Source organism: Pholis gunnellus (assembly GCF_910591455.1).
Source record: "Pholis gunnellus genome assembly, chromosome: 19".
Classification (NCBI taxonomy): domain Eukaryota; kingdom Metazoa; phylum Chordata; class Actinopteri; order Perciformes; family Pholidae; genus Pholis; species Pholis gunnellus.
The window spans coordinates 21,483,094-21,504,990 of NC_136546.1; the positions used below are offsets into that span (position 1 = coordinate 21,483,094).

General features: G+C 43.9%; 2 protein-coding genes across 3 annotated transcripts; one reads left to right on the plus strand and one right to left on the minus strand.

Annotated features, from left to right (window-relative positions):
- Nucleotides 1–135: 135 nt before the first annotated feature.
- brf1b (BRF1 general transcription factor IIIB subunit b) lies at nt 136–21,748 on the minus strand. 2 transcript variants are annotated; one of them, XM_079180033.1, is made up of 19 exons: nt 21,715–21,748; nt 20,850–21,051; nt 20,647–20,727; nt 19,666–19,839; nt 19,559–19,590; nt 17,796–17,868; nt 11,234–11,383; nt 10,964–11,057; nt 9,508–9,634; nt 9,379–9,418; nt 7,545–7,640; nt 7,173–7,472; nt 6,381–6,442; nt 6,138–6,219; nt 5,877–5,929; nt 2,884–3,173; nt 2,736–2,787; nt 2,109–2,274; nt 136–459 (listed from the first exon to the last, which is right to left on the minus strand). In XM_079180033.1, exons 2-19 carry the CDS (start codon nt 21,031–21,033, stop codon nt 428–430), a joined length of 2,088 nt encoding a protein of 695 aa, XP_079036159.1. In that variant the 5' UTR covers nt 21,034–21,051; nt 21,715–21,748; the 3' UTR covers nt 136–427. The 2 variants fall into 2 exon arrangements, with proteins under 2 accessions (XP_079036159.1, XP_079036158.1); XM_079180032.1 differs by having other exon boundaries at nt 7,158–7,472.
- Nucleotides 11,886–17,660, plus strand: LOC306711213 (BTB/POZ domain-containing protein 6-B-like). Its single transcript, XM_079180034.1, has 5 exons — nt 11,886–12,050; nt 12,330–12,662; nt 14,522–14,612; nt 15,290–15,408; nt 16,101–17,660. Exons 2-5 carry the CDS (start codon nt 12,481–12,483, stop codon nt 17,131–17,133), a joined length of 1,425 nt encoding a protein of 474 aa, XP_079036160.1. The 5' UTR covers nt 11,886–12,050; nt 12,330–12,480; the 3' UTR covers nt 17,134–17,660.
- Nucleotides 21,749–21,897: the final 149 nt, after the last annotated feature.

Below are 21,897 nucleotides of genomic sequence, written 5' to 3' on the forward strand. Positions count from 1 at the left end.
AGTCATTGTTTCATCAAAGCAGCAAAAATAAAATGTTTACTGAAAATAAAGTCATAAAACATTTCCTTTACAGTTTTATTTATATTTTTAGAACATAAAGTTCAGAAACAACAAAGTAAAAATAGTCAAAGTACACATTCATTTACAAGACAAATACACAATACAAACAGTAAAAACACAAACATTTAAAACATTAAAGCTGTTTGAATCTGGAAGGATTTCATATTTACAGGAATGTGAGTTTTAATATTTACATTCAAACAGATCAATACAAAAAGAAGAACATGAGCTCAGTGAAATCTATTAAAATGATCAGAGATCAATAAAAACAATTAAATATCAGTAATAATATTATTATTATATTATTACTGATATCAGTTATGGATTTCTGTAACATTGATCCAGTTCAGAGGTCAGCAGGGCGGAGCTAGAAGACTTCCTCCTCCTCACAGCCGTAGTCTGTAAAACACAATCATTCAATCAATATATGTATATATATATATATATACATATATATATATATATATATACATATATATATATATACATATATATGTATATATATGTATATATATATATATATACATATATATATATATATATGTATATATATACACATATACTAACCAATCTTTACTATCTATTCAACTGTATCAATACTTCTTCATTCACGGCTTCCTCTTCTGATAGCGTCAGTAGTTAGTGGTCAGTGATTAGTGGTCAGTGATTAGTGGTCAGTGGTTAGTGGTCAGTGATTAGTGGTCAGTGATTAGTGGTCAGTGATTAGTGGTCAGTGATTAGTGGTCAGTGATTAGTGGTCAGTGGTTAGTGGTCAGTGGTTAGTGGTCAGTGGTTAGTGGTCAGTGATTAGTGGTCAGTGATTAGTGGTCAGTGATTAGTGGTCAGTGATTAGTGGTCAGTGATTAGTGGTCAGTGATTAGTGGTCAGTGGTTAGTGGTCAGTGATTAGTGGTCAGTGATTAGTGGTCAGTGGTTAGTGGTCAGTGATTAGTGGTCAGTGGTTAGTGGTCAGTGATTAGTGGTCAGTGGTTAGTGGTCAGTGATTAGTGGTTAGTGGTTAGTGGTCAGTGGTTAGTGATTAGTGGTCAGTGATTAGTGGTCAGTGATTAGTGGTCAGTGGTTAGTGGTCAGTGATTAGTGGTCAGTGGTTAGTGGTCAGTGGTTAGTGGTCAGTAGTTAGTGGTCAGTGGTTAGTGATTAGTGGTCAGTGATTAGTGGTCAGTGATTAGTGGTCAGTGGTTAGTGGTCAGTGATTAGTGGTCAGTGATTAGTGGTCAGTGGTTAGTGGTCAGTGATTAGTGGTCAGTAGTTAGTGGTCAGTAGTTAGTGGTCAGTGGTTAGTGATTAGTGGTCAGTGGTTAGTGGTCAGTGATTAGTGGTCAGTGGTTAATGGTCAGTGATTAGTGGTCAGTAGTTAGTGATTAGTGGTCAGTGATTAGTGGTCAGTGATTCGTGGTCAGTGGTTAGTGATTAGTGGTCAGTGATTAGTGATCAGTGGTTAGTGGTCAGTGATTAGTGGTCAGTGATTAGTGGTCAGTGATCAGTGGTTAGTGGTCAGTGATTAGTGGTCAGTGATTAGTGATCAGTGGTTAGTGGTCAGTGATTAGTGGTCAGTGATCAGTGGTTAGTGGTCAGTGGTCAGTGATTAGTGATCAGTGGTTAGTGGTCAGTGATTAGTGGTCAGTAGTTAGTGGTCAGTAGTTAGTGGTCAGTGATTAGTGGTCAGTGATTAGTGGTCAGTAGTTAGTGATCAGTAGTTAGTGGTCAGTGATTAGTGGTCAGTGATTAGTGGTTAATGGTCAGTGATTAGTGGTCAGTGATTAGTGGTCAGTGATTAGTGGTCAGTGATTAGTGATTAGTGGTCAGTGATTAGTGGTCAGTGATTAGTGGTTAGTGGTCAGTGATTAGTGGTCAGTGATTAGTGGTCAGTGATTAGTGGTCAGTGATTAGTGGTCAGTGATTAGTGGTCAGTGGTTAGTGGTCAGTGATTAGTGGTCAGTGATTAGTGGTTAGTGGTCAGTGGTTAGTGGTCAGTGGGTCTATGACCTCTCCTTCCAGTAGGTTTTCAAAATAAAAGCCTGGACTGACCTCCTACGAGCTGCAGAGCGCTGACACACTCCTCCTCCACCTCCTCTTCCTCCTCTTCCTCCTCCACCACAGTGGTTGGAGCAGAAGGGGCGGAGCTTCTGTCTGGTTCAAGTTTAGGAGTCACTTCGGATGAAGTCTCTGTTGTCATGGTGACAGTGTTTTCTGCCTTAGGGGTGAAACACATTGAGTTTAAAATAAGATATGATGTAATGTTTTTATATAAAGATATATGTATAAACATAAAGCTAACCAGCAGACGGCTACTTAGCTAGCTTAGTAATTCCACAATTCCATTCTAACTAACCAGCTCCAAAGACTAGCTAGTTGACTAACCAGCTCCAGAGACTAGCTAGCTAACTAACCAGCTCCAAAGACTAGCTAGTTGACTAACCAGCTCCAGAGACTAGCTAGCTAACTAACCAGCTCTGAAGACTAGCTAGCTAACTAGTCACCCCCGGAGATTAGCTAGTTAATTAACCAGCTCCAAAGACTAGCTAGCTAACTAGTCAGCTCCAGAGACTAGCTAGCTAACTAGTCACCCCTGGAGACTAGCTAGCTAACTAACCAGCTAATATACAGTTATATAAAATATACAGTTATATATAATAAGCATGTACGGTTGCTCACCTGGACGTCTGTTTTTTTCTTCTTTGATGTGGAGGACAAAAGGAGTCGGACCCTAAGACGAACAAGAAGAACATTAATGTTCATATTGATGTATCTTTATGTATATATATATATATATGTATATATATATATATATCTAAGGATCTACCTCTTCCCCATGATGCTGGTGGTAGCGGCGAGCTCTAGGTTAGCGTCGCTGGTCTTCCTGCGGCGGCGGCGGTTGAGTCGTCTCCGTGTGGTGGCGGCGGTGTCGGGGGGTTCGGAGGTCTCTCTACTGGGACTGCTGCCCCCCCCACTTCCTGTCCCTCTGCTGTTCAGGTCTCTGAGGACGTCGTAGTTGATCTTACTGGAGATCTTCTTCTTCTCCAGCATCCTCTCGATGGCCTCGCCCGCCGTCAACGCCTGAATCTGCTCCTTCTTCTTCTTGGACTTCTTCGGCTGGAGACGGACACAATGTAACTTTATTTAATATCATAGAATATTATTATATATTATATATATATAATATATATATTAATATACAGGAACTCAACACTTCCTGCTGGATTTTCACATTAAAAGTCATCTAATTGATGGGTGTTTCTTTTATCTTTGATAAATGATGGCGTGATTTATTTAAATGTATCGTTGTAGCCTGTTGGGTCACTGGACCCTGAGGGTCTGGGTCCACCGAGGTTTTCTGAAGGTCTCTAAGGGTCTGGGGTCTCTGAGAGTCTCTGAGGGTCTCTAAAGGTCTGGAGCCCCTGAGGGTCTGGGGTCTCTGAGGGTCTCTATGGGTCTAGGGCCCCCTAACCGCCCCACCACGTGCTCCCTTGATCCGATCCCCTCCTCTCTTCTTCAGTCTATTGCGACTGAACTCCTTCCTTTCCTCACCCACCTCATCAACACATCTCTTGTCTCAGGATGCTTTTCCACGGCTTTCAAGACTGCCAGAGTCGCCCCCCTTCTGAAGAAACCATCACTTGACCCCTCTGATGTCAAGAACTTGAGACCGGTTTCTCTTCTACCCTTTCTATCCAAAACACTAGAACATGCTGTCTTTCACTGTCTTCCTATCTCCATCAGAACAGCCTCTTGGACCCCCACCAGTCCGGGTTCAAAGTGGGTCACTCGGCTGAGACAGCCCTCCTTAAGGTGACGGAGTCGCTTCACGCCGTGAGAGCTAACTCTCTCTCCTCTGTCCTGATTCTCCTGGACCTGTCTGCGCCGTTTGACTCTGTGAACCACCAGATCCTCCTCTCCACCCTCGAGGGGATGGCGTCTCAGGCTCTGCACTCTCCCTGTTTGCATCCTACCTGACAGGTGGATCCTACCAGGTGACATGGAGGGGGGCCGTGTCGGAACCACGCATGCTGACTACGGGGGTTCCACAAGGTTCAGTCCTGGGCCCCCTTCTCCTCTCGCTCTACACAACATCTCTGGTTCTGTTATTCGCTCACATGACTTCTCCTCCCATTGTGATGCTGATGACACCCAGCTGGTCTTGTCATTTCCTCCCGGTGACACTCAAGTGGAGGTACGCATCGCTGTGTGCTTGGCTGACATCTCAAAGTGGATGACGACACAACACCTCAAGCTGAACCTGGACTAAACCGAGCTACTGTTCCTCCTGGTGAAGAGCTGCCCGCACCGAGACCCGTCCATCACCATGGACGAGACCGTGGTGACGCCAACTCGGACTGCGAGGAACCTGGTTGTGACCCTGGACGACCAGCTGTCGTTCTCAGTAAACATCTCATCGGTTACTCGCTCCTGCAGATTCCTGCTCTACAACATCAGGAGGATTCTCCTCTTCCTCACTGAGGAGACGGAGTAGGTCCTCATCCAGGCTCTGGTCATCTCCCTCCTGGACTACTGCAACTCTCTACTTGCCGGAGCCCCGGTGTCGGCCATCAGACCTCTGGAGCTCGTCCAGAAAGCTGCAGCTCGTCTGGTGTTCAATCGCCCCAAGTTCTCCCACAACCTCCCTTCTCCGTGCTCTACACTGGCTCCCTGTAAGAGCTCTCATCCAGGTTCAGACTCTGGTGCTAGTCTACAGGTTCAGACTCTGGTGCTAGCCTACAGGTTCAGACTCTGGTGCTAGCCTACAGGTTCAGACTCTGGTGCTAGCCTACAGGTTCAGACTCTGGTGCTAGCCTACAGGTTCAGACTCTGGTGCTAGCCTACAGGTTCAGACTCTGGTGCTAGCCTACAGGTTCAGACTCTGGTGCTAGCCTACAGGTTCAGACTCTGGTGCTAGCCTACAGGTTCAGACTCTGGTGCTAGTCTACAGGTTCAGACTCTGGTGCTAGTCTACAGGTTCAGACTCTGGTGCTAGCCTACAGGTTCAGACTCTGGTGCTAGTCTACAGGTTCAGACTCTGGTGCTAGTCTACAGGTTCAGACTCTGGTGCTAGTCTACAGGTTCAGACTCTGGTGCTAGCCTACAGGTTCAGACTCTGGTGCTAGCCTACAGGTTCAGACTCTGGTGCTAGCCTACAGGTTCAGACTCTGGTGCTAGTCTACAGGTTCAGACTCTGGTGCTAGTCTACAGGGCAGTGAAAGGAACAGCTCCTTCCTGTCTCCAGGCCATGGTCTAGCCCTACACCCCCCCGACCACTTGGCTCTGCTGCCTCGGGGCGATCGGTTCCCCGTCGCTCAGAGGTCCCTGCGGCCGATGGACCCGGTCTCTGTTCTCTGTCCTGGCCCCACGATGGTGGAATGAACTCCCCACTGACGTCAGGACAGCAGAGTCGCTGCCCATCTTCCATCAGGCTGAAGACTCACCTCTTCATGAAGCTCTACCCTGAGCCTTCCTCTCAGCACTGGTTGTGTTCATGCTAGTGTGTTTCTGTACGTCTGCTCTGGTTTCTGCTCTGAGATGTTTAAAGGAGATGAACTCATGACTTCTGGTGACGAGTAGTTCTCTTGAATACGATGTTGAACACACTGACTGTAAGTCGCTTTGGATAAAAGCGTCTGCTCAATGACTGTAATGTAATGTAATGTCTCTGAGGGTCTCTGAAGGTCTGGGATCTCTGAGGGTCTCTAAGGGTCTGGGGTCCCTGAGGCAGTAGCCAGGTTAGTAATCCAGTCCTAATCCCCAATGAGCCCAGGACAGCCCCTGGACTCCGGGCAGGGAGACCCTGTGCTTCCCACTCGCCTTCTCTTTATAGGTTCCTTGTTCCTTCTCCTTCTTGATCCTCTCTTCTTTCTCTGAGGAAGACCATGATGAAGATGATCAACAGTCAGTAACACAAAGAGGAAGACTATGATGAAGATGATCAACAGTCAGTAACACAAAGAGGAAGACTATGATGAAGACTATGATGAAGACCATGATGAAGACCATGATGAAGACTATGATGAAGACTATGATGAAGACTATGATGAAGACCATGATGAAGACTATGGTGAAGATCACCTTTCTGCTCCTTCAGGTATTCTGCGTTCTGTTTCATCCACAGCTCCGTCTTCACCTCGACCTCCCGATCGTTCAGGATGTACTGCAGCAGAAAATCAGAAGAAGAAGAACATCCACATCCTGTTCACTCCTTTCACAGTAAAAGCATCTTTACTTATTCATAATATACTGAAGATGAACTCTGTGTTAAACCTGTGTGAGGCTGCATGGATCAATACATCAGTGATTAATGAATGAAGTTACCTTATCAATCTCCTGATCATCGATGTCCTTCAGGTCCAACTCTCCACTCTCCGACTGCTCGTCTGTAACAACACCACAACCAATAGGTACACCTGTTTACCATGAGGTAATGATGACGCATTGATGACGTAATGACGACATAATGATGACATAATAACGTAATGATGACGTATTTATGATGTAATGATGACGACGTAGTGATGACGTAATAATAACGTAATGACGTATTTATGATGTAATGATGACGCCGTATTGATGACGTATTTATGATGTAATGATGACGCCGTATTGATGACGTATTTATGATGTAATGATGACGCCGTATTGATGACGTATTTATGATGTAATGATGACGCATTGATGCTGAAATAATACCGTAATAATAACGTAATGATGACGTAGTGATGACGTAATGGCGACGTAATGACGTATTGATGATGCAATGACGTATTGACGTAATAATAACTTAATGATAAGGACGTAGTGATGACGTAGTGGCGATGTAATGATGTAATAATGACGACGTAGTGATGACGTAGTGATGACGTAGTGAGGACGTAGTGAGGACGTAGTGATGACGTAGTGATGACGTAGTGGCGATGTAATGATGTAATAATGACGACGTAGTGATGGCGTAATGATGACGTATTGATAATGTAATGATGACGTAATGACAACGTATTTATGATGTAATGATGACGTATTTACGACGTAAGGATGACGCAATGACAACGTAGTGATGACGAATTGATGACGCAATGATGACGTCATACACACCGTCTGGTTTCTCACCCCGGTCCGACTCGGTGAAGGTCTGGAAGGTCTGTTGGAGGCTCAGGCCGGCTGCACTCGGCAGTTTCCCCAGGATGACGGCCAGAGGAGCGGCCTGACGCTGTGGCCCCGCCCCCATCTTGTCTGACCCCGCCTCCTGCTTGCCGTCATGTGGCTTCTTGCCCCGCCCCTCCTCCTCCTGGATCACCTCACACAGGAAGTTCTGGGTCAGGTGTTGGGCGGCGGCTTGAAGATCGGCGTCTTCGACCTCCGGCACCTCTGGTTCAGAGGTCTGGGACGAGACCTCAACGTCATCGGGGTCTGAAAAGAAGAAGTGAAGAGTGGTGACGTGGTTCAGATGTTGAGGTGGACTGACTGAGGATCAGTACAGACCTATCTCTTTGGCGTAGGCGGCGTAGATTCCTCTGAGTTTAGGTCGGCTCTTCTCCAGCTCCGTCTCGATCTCGTCTTTGTAGCAGCTGATCTCTCCTGAAAGGATAAAGGTAGTGCTGGGCGGTATGACCAAAAATGTGTATTGCGGTATTTTTTAAGATTCTGGCGGTTTCACGGTATTTTTTTTTCTTCCTTGACTGTGTTTTTATAGGTTCATAGTGTTTTACTCTACTGTCAGGAGTACATAGAATATAAAAACATGTTAATGTCGTCGTGTATAAAGGCTTTGCTCGTTTGTTGGTATAATGTTGGGATAGCAGTTTGGCTGAAGTATTTGAACCGGTATACCGCCCAACACTACTGGAAGATCTAAATTTGATCAAAATCCCAATAAGTCAAAGGAGGCTCAGTGTTTGTTAGATACGATACCACCTTCTATCACATTATCATCATTTTAATGTTTCATTGGAAATAAGAATAACGTACGTCTGACATTAAAACATTCTTAGTCCACTAACAAAGAATCACACCAGGCTTTAAATCCAGTGTTGACCAGAGATGAAGAACGACTCACTGAAGAGATCTTAAGACCGATCAGTCGACCAATCGACTCAGAGGGGGCGGGCCTAGAATAATGACATCATATTTATATATTGTTGAAAGATCGTAGAAAAGTATGAAAGCATAAAAGTACAACTATTATAACCTGTAACCTTTTTGATTCAAAGTATAACCATTAACATATAACCTGTTTTACTTTATGATAGATGTGATTAACCATACAAACTGCATCGACGCCTTATATAAAATAGTCACTCAAAACGAACAATCCTTCCTCTTCTGAACAGGATCGAACCAGTTACATTCTGTGTCAGCTCTAAAAGAAGGAGGACTCATGAAATGAAGGAGGTGCCAGCCTTAGATCAGCAGGAAAACTGAGAGAGGGGTCTTTTTCCCCAACTAGAGAATGGGATAGACTTCTTGAATAGACCCTTAGGGGTCTTACCCCCAAAGGATAGAGGACAAGAAGACCCTTCTACTGTCTTACCCCTCAGAGACGAAGAATAGACGCGTTTGCTATCAGAGGAAAGATAGACCCCCAAAAGAGCCAGGAATGTCAGAGAGCTGACTTACAGGAAAACAGCCGAGCAGAGAGAAGGAAAGGGGAGATCTGAAGGAGAGATCCTGGACGTTATTCCTTTAGCAAATCAGTGAAAGCTGATGAAGAGGAAAACTTATGACAGCAGGAGTGTTAGAATGAGTTCTTGTAGCACTGTGACTGTTTCATTGAATTGAAATTGTTTTATGGGATCATTGTGTGAAAAATTTTAATAAAACCACAGCCTTACATTTAGTAAGTGTCTGAAACCAAACACAGTGCTCTGGTCCTTTAGAACCGTGGAACCCTCTTCTCTGTCCGTTAACGGTGCCATAAGATGTGACGACTGAAACATGCAGAGGAGCTTATGATGAGTCTCCTGGTGAAGACTTCTCAGTGTTAGTCATAGAATGGTGAGAATGTTCACAATAGGCAACAGTAAAGTACAGACGATGTACATAACTATTCATACTGGGTGTTAGGGTTACATCCTACTGAGAGCGCCGAGGGCATTAGCCGTACAAGACTTTCAGAACAACAATAATTCAGAAACCCTAACGAGTCCGCTACGGGGAGAGATAAAAGGCTGAAGGTCTTGTTCCGACACCTCCAAGAGGAACGTATATCCTCGCAGGTGGGACAGCCGATGGAGTGACCACCGTGTGAGGTGTGAAAGACTTCCCCGCCTAGAAACAGGGCCGGAGCCGCTCACACTACAATATATTATGAACTGACCTTCGACTTCATCCAGCTTCCTGGCCAGCTCGTGTTCCAGCTGCAGAAGAAGAGGAGAGGAAAGATGATTGGTCGGGTCATTGATCATTGGTGAACTGTCAGCAGCCAATCAGAGACAGAGGGATCTACCTGTTGCATCTTGACTTTGTGCTGTCCGGCAGTGAAGGAGGGTGGATCACATTCCTGCTCCAGATCTACTTTCATGAACTCATCAATGGTCAACTGACTGGTGGGCGTGTCTTCAAACTCTGTTAACCTATAAAGAGGGAGAGAAGATGCTGTAATCTTCAGGGATCTACTGTAGTCCACTGGGATCTACTGTCATCTAAAGCGATCTACTGCAATCTACTGGGATCTACTGTAGTCCACTGGGATCTACTGTCATCTAAAGTGATCTACTGTAATCCACTGTGATCAACTATAATCCACTGTGATTTACTACACTCCACTGGGATCTACTGTAGTCCACTGGGATCTACTGTCATCTAAAGTGATCAACTGGGATCTACTGTCATCTAGCGTGATCTACTGCACTCCACTGGGACCTACTTTCATCTAAAGTGATCTACTGTAATCCACTGTGATCAACTATAATCCACTGTGATTTACTGCACGCCACTGTGATCAACTATAATCCACTGGGATCTATTGCACTCCACTGGTATCTACTGGTATCAACTGTAGTCCAATGTGATCTACTGCACTCCACTGGGATCTCTTATCATCTAAAATGATCTAGTGTGATCTACTCCAGTCCACTGGGATCTCCTATCATCTAAAGTGATCTAGTGTGGTATACTGCAGTCCACTGGGATCTACTATCATCTAGTGTGATCTACTACAGTCCACTGAGATCTACTATCATCTAAAGTGATCTAGTGTGATCTACTCCAGTCCACTTGGATCTACTATCATCTAAAGTGATCTAGTGTGATCTACTCCAGTCCACTGGGATCTACTATCATCTAGTGTGATCTACTACAGTCCACTGAGATCTACTATCATCTAAAGTGATCTAGTGTGATCTACTACAGTCCACTGAGATCTACTATCATCTAAAGTGATCGAGTGTGATCTACTACAGTCCACTGAGATCTACTATCATCTAAAGTGATCGAGTGTGATCTACTACAGCCCACTGAGATCTACTATCATCTAAAGTGATCTAGTGTGATCTACTCCAGTCCACTGGGATCTACTATCATCTAAAGTGATCTAGTGTGATCTACTACAGTCCACTGAGATCTACTATCATCTAAAGTGATCTAGTGTGATCTACTACAGTCCACTGAGATCTACTATCATCTAAAGTGATCTAGTGTGATCTACTACAGTCCACTGAGATCTACTATCATCTAAAGTGATCGAGTGTGATCTACTACAGTCCACTGAGATCTACTATCATCTAAAGTGATCTAGTGTGATCTACTACAGTCCACTTGGATCTACTATCATCTAAAGTGATCTAGTGTGATCTACTCCAGTCCACTGGGATCTACTATCATCTAAAGTGATCTAGTGTGATCTACTACAGTCCACTGAGATCTACTATCATCTAAAGTGATCGAGTGTGATCTGCTCTCACCTCTTCCTCAGAGTGGTCTGGCAGACCTTCACAACACTGATCACATCCTTCACCGTACGACGAAACTTATGCATCCGAGCTGCCACCAGGAGAGCTGAGGAGCAGGAGGAAGAGCAGGAGGAAGAGGAAGAGCAGGAGGAGCAGGGGGACAGCATGTAAATATTAGGTCTCTAAAGGTTAATGCTGGATACAGAATGTGTTGTCCTCATCATTCATATCTATATTCCAGTGATGTGTGTTGTTGCCGTGTTAACGGCGGCCATGTTGTACCTGCTCCACAGAGACCTGATGGTCGTCGTCCTGTGTGCATCCAGTCCCTCTTCATCCTCTGGACCAGACGAAGAGCCGTCATAGAAACCTCATGAGTCTTCATCCCAAACTCCAACAGGTGAGCAAAACGAGGGATGTAGAGGCACGGGTCTGAGGGGGGAAAGGAGAGGGGAGGAGGAGAAGGGGGGGGGGGGGGGAGAAGGGGGGAGGGGAGGGGGGGGAGAATCAGTCATTGTCCAGAATGATTTATTATATTTTTTCCCAACAACCTTTAAGAATAAAGATATTTCTTTCCCTCATAATAAAATGGTACGTTCCCTTTAACTAAATGAATTAATAATTAAATTAATAATTAATTAACTAATTAAATAAATAAGTAAACAATGAACTAAGTAATTAACTTAATCATTAAATAAGTTAAGGGGCAGATGTTACATCATTTAAACATCTTGTCAATAGAATAGAATCAGGTCTAAGACGCATTCGGGCTACTTTTACACGTTATTTTGAAAACCGGAAGTAGTCCCGTGTCTCCTTCCACTGACTTGGTCCAGTCCGACTTCTTTAATGGTTTGAGCCGTTGAGAGTCGATGCGTTGATTCTCACTGTTAACCACAGTCTGATCAATAAAGTTTTATTTCAGGTCCTCTGACGTAGCAGGAGGATCGAAGATGGCGTCCAGAGAAACAAACAGCGGGTACCGGAGTGAGTTTAACGTTAACGGAGCGGACCGGTAGAGACACGGTTTAACGGTAACGACCGGGTGATTATTAATTATTGAGGACGTGTCAGTGGTAACGTTACGTTTAGGAGACAGGTGAGTATATTTCTATGTACAAATATACAAACGCAGTGCTGTAACCATGTCAACCCCGCCCCTCTCTGGGTGTCCCACAACGTAAAACAAACACCTCTTATTCTAAAGACGATCAATATTAGTATTATATTAATATTCAGAGTACATTTACACAAACATGACGTTATGTCACGTGACGTGGTGACCGCTGTCTAGAGCCACGTCACTGATGATCAATAGTTAAGTGATTCATTAAGACAGAATAGTTCTAGATTATAATCACATTAATATCTCTGACAGTGCTGTGAAGTCGAGACTGAAGAGGAGAAGAGGAGGAAGAGAAGAAGGAAAAGAAGAAGAAGAGGAGGAAAAGAAGAAGAGGAGGAGAAGAAGAGGAGGAGAAGAAGGAAGAGAAGGAGAGGAGGAAGAGAAGAAGGAGGAGAAGAAGAAGATGGCTGCTGAACTGTTCTCCACTAGCCTCCCTCACAGTAACGAGGAGGTGAAGAAGAGTTTCACTCAACCAGATGAACCGGAGCCGCCGGATGAAAATACCAACGAAGAAGACGACGTTCAGATGAACTCCAGAGAAGAAGGAGACGGATGGAAGGAAACACAGCCCACGCTGAGAGAGAGGTATATATATATATATAATCATATATAATCATATATATATAATAGATATACTTGTTGTTTAGATCTGGGAGTAAACACGTGTTGTTTACACTGTGTGCACAATTATTAGCCAAGTTGTATGTTTGAGGATTAAAAAACTACAAAATGTTAATAAACCTCAAACCTGAATATTCAAGAAAGTGAAAGTGAGGTTTTGGCTTTCTTAGGAGAATATCTGTGTGCAACTAAATAAACCATCTCACCTGTTTGTTTTCATCTGTTAAAGTGAGAACAATAAACAACTCAAAATGTACAAATAAACATTTGTGACATTTCAAAAAACAAATCCGTGAGCAATATGTCCGCCCTTCTTTTAACAGTAATAAGCCTTCATTCATGATCAACACAGCCTCCCAGCCTCTGTTCAGAGAGTTCAGGTGAGGAAGTTCTTTCATCTTTAAGGCCTTTAACGCACTGGAGGACTTCATCGATGGAGCATTGTCTGCAGAACAATCATGGTCTTCTTGAAAGATGCAGACTTTTTCCTTTTCCACTGTTTGAAGTCTTCTAAAAACTGGCAGTAGGTCTGGGAGTTAATTTTGAGTCCAACTAGCTCATCTGTAATGATACCAGCCCATAGCAGTACTCCACCTTGCTGGTGGAGCTCTGTGCTGTTACTGATCCATCCATCTGGTCCGTCAAGAGTCACTCTCATCTCATCAGTCCATACAACCTTTGAAACATCTGTCTTCACATATTTCTTGGTCCAGTCTTGACGTTTCAACTTGTCTTGTTCAGTGGTCTGGTTTCAGCCTTCCTCACCTCGTGTCTCTGAGCTCTGAACACCTTGTGGAATATGACATCACTGATGATGGGTTCCTGGTAGCTTCACCTTTCATTCTTCTCAAATCTTTGGCAGTTAATTTGCGTCTTTTTTTCTCAACACGTTTCTTGCGACCCTGTTGACTATTTGCAACAAAATGTTTGATGGTTCTGTGATCACACCCCAATATCTTAATCTCAATATCTTAATCTCAATACCGTAATATCTTAATCTCAATATCTTAATCTCAATATCTTAATCTCAATATCTTAATCTCAATACCGTAATATCTTAATCTCAATATCTTAATCTCAATATTTTAATCTTAATCTCAATATCTTTATCTCAATATCTTAATCTCAATATTTTAATCTTAATTTCTTAATCTCAATATCTTAATCTCAATATTTTAATCTTAATTTCTTAATCTCAATATTTTAATCTTAATTTCTTAATCTCAATATTTTAATCTTAATTTCTTAATCTCAATATTTTAATCTTAATCTCAATATTTTAATCTTAATTTCTTAATCTCAATATTTTAATCTTAATCTCAATATTTTAATCTTAATTTCTTAATCTCAATATCTTAATCTCAATATTTTAATCTTAATTTCTTAATCTCAATATTTTAATCTTAATTTCTTAATCTCAATATTTTAATCTTAATATCTTAATTTCTTAATCTCAATATTTTAATCTTAATCTTAATTTCTTAATCTCAATATTTTAATCTTAATATCTTAATCTCAATATTTTAGCAATTTCAAGAGTGCTGCATCCCTCTGAAAGTCTTTTTACAATGTTTGACTTTTCAGAGTTTGGCCCATTTTGCCTGAAGGAGAAGAAGCTGCATAATAATTGTGCACAGATATTCTCCTAAGAAAGCCAAAACCTCACTTTTACTTAAATATACAGGTTTGAGGTTTATTAACATTTAACATTGACCGAGAGCACTGTAGTTGTTCAATAATAAAATTAATCCTCAAAAATACAACTTGCCTAATAATTGTGCATGAAGTGTAAATCTGAGGAGTAAACACTTGTTTTCCTTTAGGAACGCTCTGATGTTCAACAACGAGCAGATGGCTGACGTTCACTTCCTCGTCGGTCCTCCAGGAGACACTCAGAGAGTTCCTGCTCATAAGGTGAGCCGTCATGTGACTGTGTGGATCTACTTCCTGTTCCTGTCATGTGACTGTCTGGATCTACTTCCTGTTCCTCTCTGCTCACCTTTGTGATTGGTGTTTCAGTACTTCCTGTTTCTCTCTGCTCACCTCTGTGATTGGTGTTTCAGTACTTCCTGTTTCTCTCTGCTCACCTTTGTGATTGGTGTTTCAGTACTTCCTGTTTCTCTCTGCTCACCTCTGTGATTGGTGTTTCAGTACTTCCTGTTTCTCTCTGCTCACCTTTGTGATTGGTGTTTCAGTACTTCCTGTTTCTCTCTGCTCACCTCTGTGATTGGTGTTTCAGTACTTCCTGTTTCTCTCTGCTCACCTCTGTGATTGGTGTTTCAGTACTTCCTGTTTCTCTCTGCTCACCTTTGTGATTGGTGTTTCAGTACTTCCTGTTTCTCTCTGCTCACCTCTGTGATTGGTGTTTCAGTACTTCCTGTTCCTCTCTGCTCACCTTTGTGATTGGTGTTTCAGTACTTCCTGTTCCTCTCTGCTCACCTTTGTGATTGGTGTTTCAGTACTTCCTGTTCCTCTCTGCTCACCTCTGTGATTGGTGTTTCAGTACTTCCTGTTCCTCTCTGCTCACCTCTGTGATTGGTGTTTCAGTACTTCCTGTTCCTCTCTGCTCACCTCTGTGATTGGTGTTTCAGTACGTCCTGGCGGTGGGCAGCTCGGTGTTTGGGGCCATGTTTTACGGAGATCTGGCAGAGGGTCAGTCTGAGATCCACATCCCTGACGTGGAGCCAGCTGCTTTCCTCATCCTGTTAAAGTGAGTCCAGTCTGGAGACCAGTTCATGTTTCCAGTTTATCTTCTATACAACCAGAAGACCACCAATGACACCAAGAGACAAATAGGATTTCCAATTGGTGCTTTTCAAACTAAAGGTCTGAATATCTTGATGGGGTGAAGCTGATTCTACAGGGGGGAAGAGGTCTAAAGAAACCCTTCACCGACCAACTATGGTAGCTCCTCAACGAGGCCTTTGAGTAGTCACTAAGGGTCACATCAGGCTGATCTACTTCCTGGTGTGACCAGGTCTTTCCAGGGCTCCCTAAGACGAACCCAATGGTCCAGTAGGAAGTGTCAGAGTTCCTGGATGTTGGTTCCAGGAGTTACTAAACAAAACAGGGATTCTTGAGGTAGTTTCAGGGTTCTAGTAAAGAGGGTTTAGACATGTCTTACTCTAGGATCCTTCAAGTAAAAACAGGAGTAGAACCACAACTTTACCAATAACAGACTCACTCTACCACCTGAGCTTCAGCTGCCCCTCCTATAGTCCTTCAGAAAGGGTTCTAGGTGGTCCAGTTTGTATCCGACTGAGGGCTCCAGTGGTCCTGGATGGGATTCCAGGTGCTGATTAGATCAATAAGTTGCTAACGGCTGAACTCCCAAACAATCTGGTGTTTGTGTATTGTATGTAGTTCCTCAGGTCCCTGACACGTGTCCTGATCCCGTTTCAGGTACATGTACAGTGATGAGATCGAGTTGGAGGCCGACACCGTGCTCGCCACTCTCTACGCTGCTAAGAAGTACATCGTTCCTGCTCTGGCGAAGGCCTGCGTCTGCTTTCTAGAGACCAGTCTGGAGGCCAAGAACGCCTGCGTGCTTTTGTCTCAGAGCCGGCTGTTCGAGGAGCCGGAGCTGACGCAGCGCTGCTGGGAGGTGATCGACGCTCAGGCCGAACTCGCTCTGCGATCCGAAGGCTTCTGTGAGATCGACCTGCCGACGCTGGAGATCATTCTGCAGAGAGAGTCGCTCAACATCCAAGAGGTCCAAATCTTCCAAGCCGTGCTGAGCTGGGCGGCGGCTGAGTGTCGACGTCGGGGTCTGCCGGTGAGCCCCAGGAACCAGCGGGCGGTGCTGGGTAAGGCTCTGTACCTGGTCCGGATCCCCTCCATGACCTTGCAGGAGTTTGCTGACTTGGTGGCGCAGTCTGACGTCCTGCTGCTGAAAGAGACTCACGATGTTTTCCTGTGGTTTACTGCCTCCAGCAAACCCATACTGGAGTTCCCTCTGGTGAAGCGGGCCGGACTGGCGCCTCAGAGGTGCCACCGCTTCCAGTCCTCGGCCTACCGCAGCAACCAGTGGCGCTACAGGGGGCGCTGCGACAGCATCCAGTTCGCAGTGGATCGGCGGATCTTCATGGCCGGACTCGGTCTGTACGGGTCGAGCGGCGGGAAGGCCGAGTACAGCGTTAAGATCGAACTGAAGAGGCAGGGAACCGTTGTGGCCCAGAACCTCACCAAGTTCCTGTCAGACGGATCCAGCAGCACCTTCCCGGTGGGGTTCGAACACCCGGTCCAGGTGGAACAGGACACCTTCTACACGGTCAGCGCCGTCCTGGATGGAAATGAGCTCAGTTATTTCGGTCAGGAGGGGATGACCGAGGTGCAGTGTGGGAAAGTGACCTTCCAGTTTCAGTGTTCGTCAGACAGCACCAACGGGACCGGTGTGCAAGGGGGGCAGATCCCTGAACTGGTCTTCTACTGCTGAACCAGAACTGGACAGACCTTTAATCAATCAGACCACCTGTGGGAGTGAAGTCAGAGGGAACAACAAGCTGCAAAGACTCTAGATCTGACTCATCGTTCAGGTGGAACTGGAAGCTGATTGGTTCGTCTGTGCTTCTTAAAGTAAATCCTGAATGACCATTAAAGTTGAGTGAATCTACGTCCTGCTGTAGTTTCCTGTTGCTGCCACTAGAGGAGCACTAGAGGAGCACTAGAGGAGCTTGTAGTTGACAGTGGTTCATGGGAAATGTAGTAAATGCACTTTGAAAAGCTTTTTCCATCGGAACCAAGAGTGATTTTAAAAAGTACATTCCTTCTTGCTGTGTTTAGTGATGTTTGTGTTGTATTAGGTTCTCAGAGTTTTACTGCAATAGAATCAGTATTTTAGACAAACACAGTCAGGTTTCATCCAAATGAGCTCAGTCTGAATCCACAAAATAAAACCTTATTATATTAGAATATTCAGAACCATGAAACCTTCACAGCGTGGCGTCTTATCTACAGTCAGTCCTGGAGATCTTCAGATGATCTTATGGGTCATTGAACACAAAGATTTCCCCGCCACATAAAGATGGAGGTCATGTGACCTCATTGTGTTCCTCCATAAAGAGATGAGATGTTTAAATAAGTGAAGAACATTCTCACCGATGGCCGGAGCGTTGATGCAGAGCTCACGAGCCAACAGCAGGAAGGTTTTCCCCAGAATGTAAACGTTCACCTGAACACATAAGAAGTTTACATCAAGTTATGTTCATATAAACATACTGTGTGTGTGTGTACACACACACAGTGTACATATACACAGTATATATATACACATACTGTTTATATTAGTCTGTGTATATATATGTACACACATACATATACTAGAGGTGCAACGGATCACAAACCTCACGGTTCGGATCATTATTCAGATCAGCAAAGAAAAGGGGAGGAGCCAAATAACTTTTATTAATTAAGAACTTCAAGAACACTTAAAGCAAAGAACTTTGGGCTGTAGTCTTACATAAAAACACAAATATTGAAGATGTCCAATTTGAAACAAAATGAAATAAATAAATATAAAAGATTCAAGAATACTCATTTCTGTTCAGTTTAAGAGCAACATGAGGTCTGTTGATGCGCTCGTCCTTTGATCAGTCAGAGAGCTTCCACTGTTCACACTGAACTGAACTGTGAGGCAGCAACTTGGGTCAATGTTTACTTCCTGTCAGGTTATTGTTTACTTCCTGTCAGGTTATTCATTCAATTACACAACAATGTTTACATCACTGTGACACGTCTCCAACTTTAAAACTTTGTTGAAGAAGATGAGAATCTCTCCATCGTCTGGAGAGGGTCCACCTCTCTGTGCTGATGTTACTGTTGAGCCTTCTAGCTTCACTCTGCTGCTTCTGTCAGCACCTGCACCAGGTGTGTGTGTGTGACTCACAGAGGGGGCGTGTCTACAGCACCTGTCTGTGTGACTCTACCAGAGGTGGCGTGTCTACAGCACCTGTCTGTGTGACTCTACCAGAGGGGGCGTGTCTACAGGACTATGACTCCACTCCGCCGTGATGAAGTGAGCGCTCACAGTCACGTAGCTCTCTGTTGCCCTGGAGGTCCACCCGTCTGTGGTGATGCAACAGAGGATGCCTTAGATAATCCTGATCTTTTCCTCTTCATCGAGGACCGATCTTCACACTGAAGTGGTGTTTGAGGGGATTTCGTAGCGTGGCTCAAGCATTTTAACCAGATTTTGAAATCCTTTGTTTTCCACAATAGAGAATGGTCTCATGTCTGTAGCAATAAAGAACCCAATAGATGCTGTAATAGCTTCTGATTCTGCCACCAACGGTTTCTTAAATGCCGCGATGATACCTTGTTGTTGTTGTTGTTGTTGTTGTGGCTTGGCCCCCGTCGCTGACAGACTGGGGTGGTGGCTTAACACGCTCCGTTCATGTGAACACACTCCTGCTTTATCTCTGCTCACTGACGCTCTGCTTTGATATTCAGGGACTTGTTACTTGAAGAGGAACAGCAGCAGTAAAACTTTATTACACACTATGACGATTACACTGTAAAAAATAAAAAGTGTGCCGAACTGTGAGGAGTGATCCGTTACACCACTAATATATATATATATATACTGTTTATTTATATATATATATATAAATATATATATATATATACTGTTTATTTATATATATATATATATATATATATATAAATATATATATATATATATACTGTTTATTTATATATATATAAATATATACTGTTTATATATATATATAAACAGTATATATAAATAAACAGTATATATATATATAAATATATACTGTTTATATATATATAAACAGTATATATTTATATATATATATATACTGTTTATATGAATCTGTCTGCTGGTCTGAGGTCAGTCCTACCTGCAGAAGATCACTCAGGTCCAGCAACATGTCTGAAACACAGTTCAGGAAAACCTAAAAAAACAACATTAAACCTTCACACTGTGTGTCTGTGGTTGCTAGGATACGTGGCGTCCCCTCGGTGCGACACACCAGGTAGAGACAGGCGGCGATGACGTGTTCCGTCTTACGTCCTCTCGTCAGGTGTTTACTGACCACCATCTTGAAGAAGTTGAAGGCCGTGTCCAAACAGTGCTGGTTCAGCTGCAGCTGACTGCCCAGCTGCTGGATCTGACGCTTACCTGGAGACACACAGAGGGTTAGACCGGTTAGTCCGGTGGTAACAGGTTAGACCGGTTAGTCCGGTGGTAACAGGTTAGACCGGTTAGTCCGGTGGTAACAGGTTAGACCGGTTAGTCCGGTGGTAACAGGTTAGACCGGTTAGTCCGGTGGAAACAGGTTAGACCGGTTAGTCCGGTGGTAACAGGTTAGACCGGTTAGTCCGGTGGTAACAGGTTAGACCGGTTAGTCCGGTGGTAACAGGTTAGACCGGTTAGTCCGGTGGAAACAGGTTAGACCGGTTAGTCCGGTGGTAACAGGTTAGACCGGTTAGTCCGGTGGAAACAGGTTAGACCGGTTAGTCCGGTGGTAACAGGTTAGACCGGTTAGTCCGGTGGTAACAGGTTAGACCGGTTAGTCCGGTGGAAACAGGTTAGACCGGTTAGTCCGGTGGTAACAGGTTAGACCGGTTAGTCCGGTGGTAACAGGTTAGACCGGTTAGTCCGGTGGTAACAGGTTAGACCGGTTAGTCCGGTGGAAACAGGTTAGACCGGTTAGTCCGGTGGAAACAGGTTAGACCGGTTAGTCCGGTGGTAACAGGTTAGACCGGTTAGTCCGGTGGTAACAGGTTAGACCGGTTAGTCCGGTGGTAACAGGTTAGACCGGTTAGTCCGGTGGAAACAGGTTAGACCGGTTAGTCCGGTGGTAACAGGTTAGACCGGTTAGTCCGGTAGTAACAGGTTAGTCCGGTAGTAACAGGTTAGACAGGGTAGTCAGGTGGTGATGATGATGATGGTGAAGATGATGATGATGTTGAAGATGGTACTCACCGCCCTGCAGGGTCTGAGCTCTGGACTCTTTTCCAACACTGGTGTGAAATCCAGAACCAAGAAGAGGAGCCTTAACTGGACCTGCAGACAGAAACACCAGATTCTATTTAGTGTTTCTATTGTTCATGTTCTACACCAGACTCTATTCATAAATGTGATGGTTTAGTGTTTCTATTGTTCATGTATCTATCTATCTTCCTCACCGTCAGCGGACACAAACTGTCCCACAGCAGATGAAACTCCTCCACTTCCCTCCACAAACTGGACCTCTGAGACGATGATGTTGTCCTCCAGAACTGAACCACATCCGGTACACACGGCGCTGCCCCGGGCCTGATCCACATCTATGTCGGACCCCCCACAGGTCTTACACACCCGGGAGCTCATGGTGAAGGTGAACACAGCCTGGAGGTCAGAGAGGAGACTTTAAGGTTTTAGGTTCTCAAACCTTTCAAGATGAACTAGTTAACATGTATTTATAAACTACTTTACTAATTATCTACCTTTTAGTTACACATTTATATTAAAGGAAAAGTCACACAGAGAAAGGTTATTAGAAATAAAAACATGTGCAGGTTTATTGTGTTAATCTTAACCAGAGAGAGGACCGGTTACCTTAACCAGAAGACTGGTTATCTTAACTAGAAGACCGGTTACCTTAACTAGAGGACCGGTCATCTTAACCAGAGAGAGGACCGGTTACCTTAACCAGAGGACCGGTTACCTTAACTAGAGGACCGGTTACCTTAACTAGAAGACTGGTTATCTTAACTAGAAGACCGGTTATCTTAACTAGAGGACCGGTCATATTAACGTTAAAACAAAAGAGTCCAGTAGAACCAGTTAGTTAAAACAATAGAAACCAGTTTGAGCCCAGTAGAAACAGTTAGTTAAAACAATAGTCCAGTAGAAACAGTTTCGCGGTTAAAAACACGACGCAGCCGTTATTTTCGCGGTAGAATCCATTTTGTTTAGTAGTTCCTGCGTCAGACTGAACTACATATAGATATTTAACGGTTCATTTAAACATTTAGTGATTCAATACTTTAGATTATTGATCATACAAACCGATCAGGGTTTCGGGTGGTTTGTTTTCTTCCTGTGGCGCGGTGCAATGACGTCACAGAGTCGAGATCTCGCGTGGGGGAGTTTGTACATCGATTGCGGGAAAATTAAACTGTCAGCATTTAAAATTAAATCTATGTGTTCTGTTCCATATTATAAAATACAGATTATATTCACATTTGTATT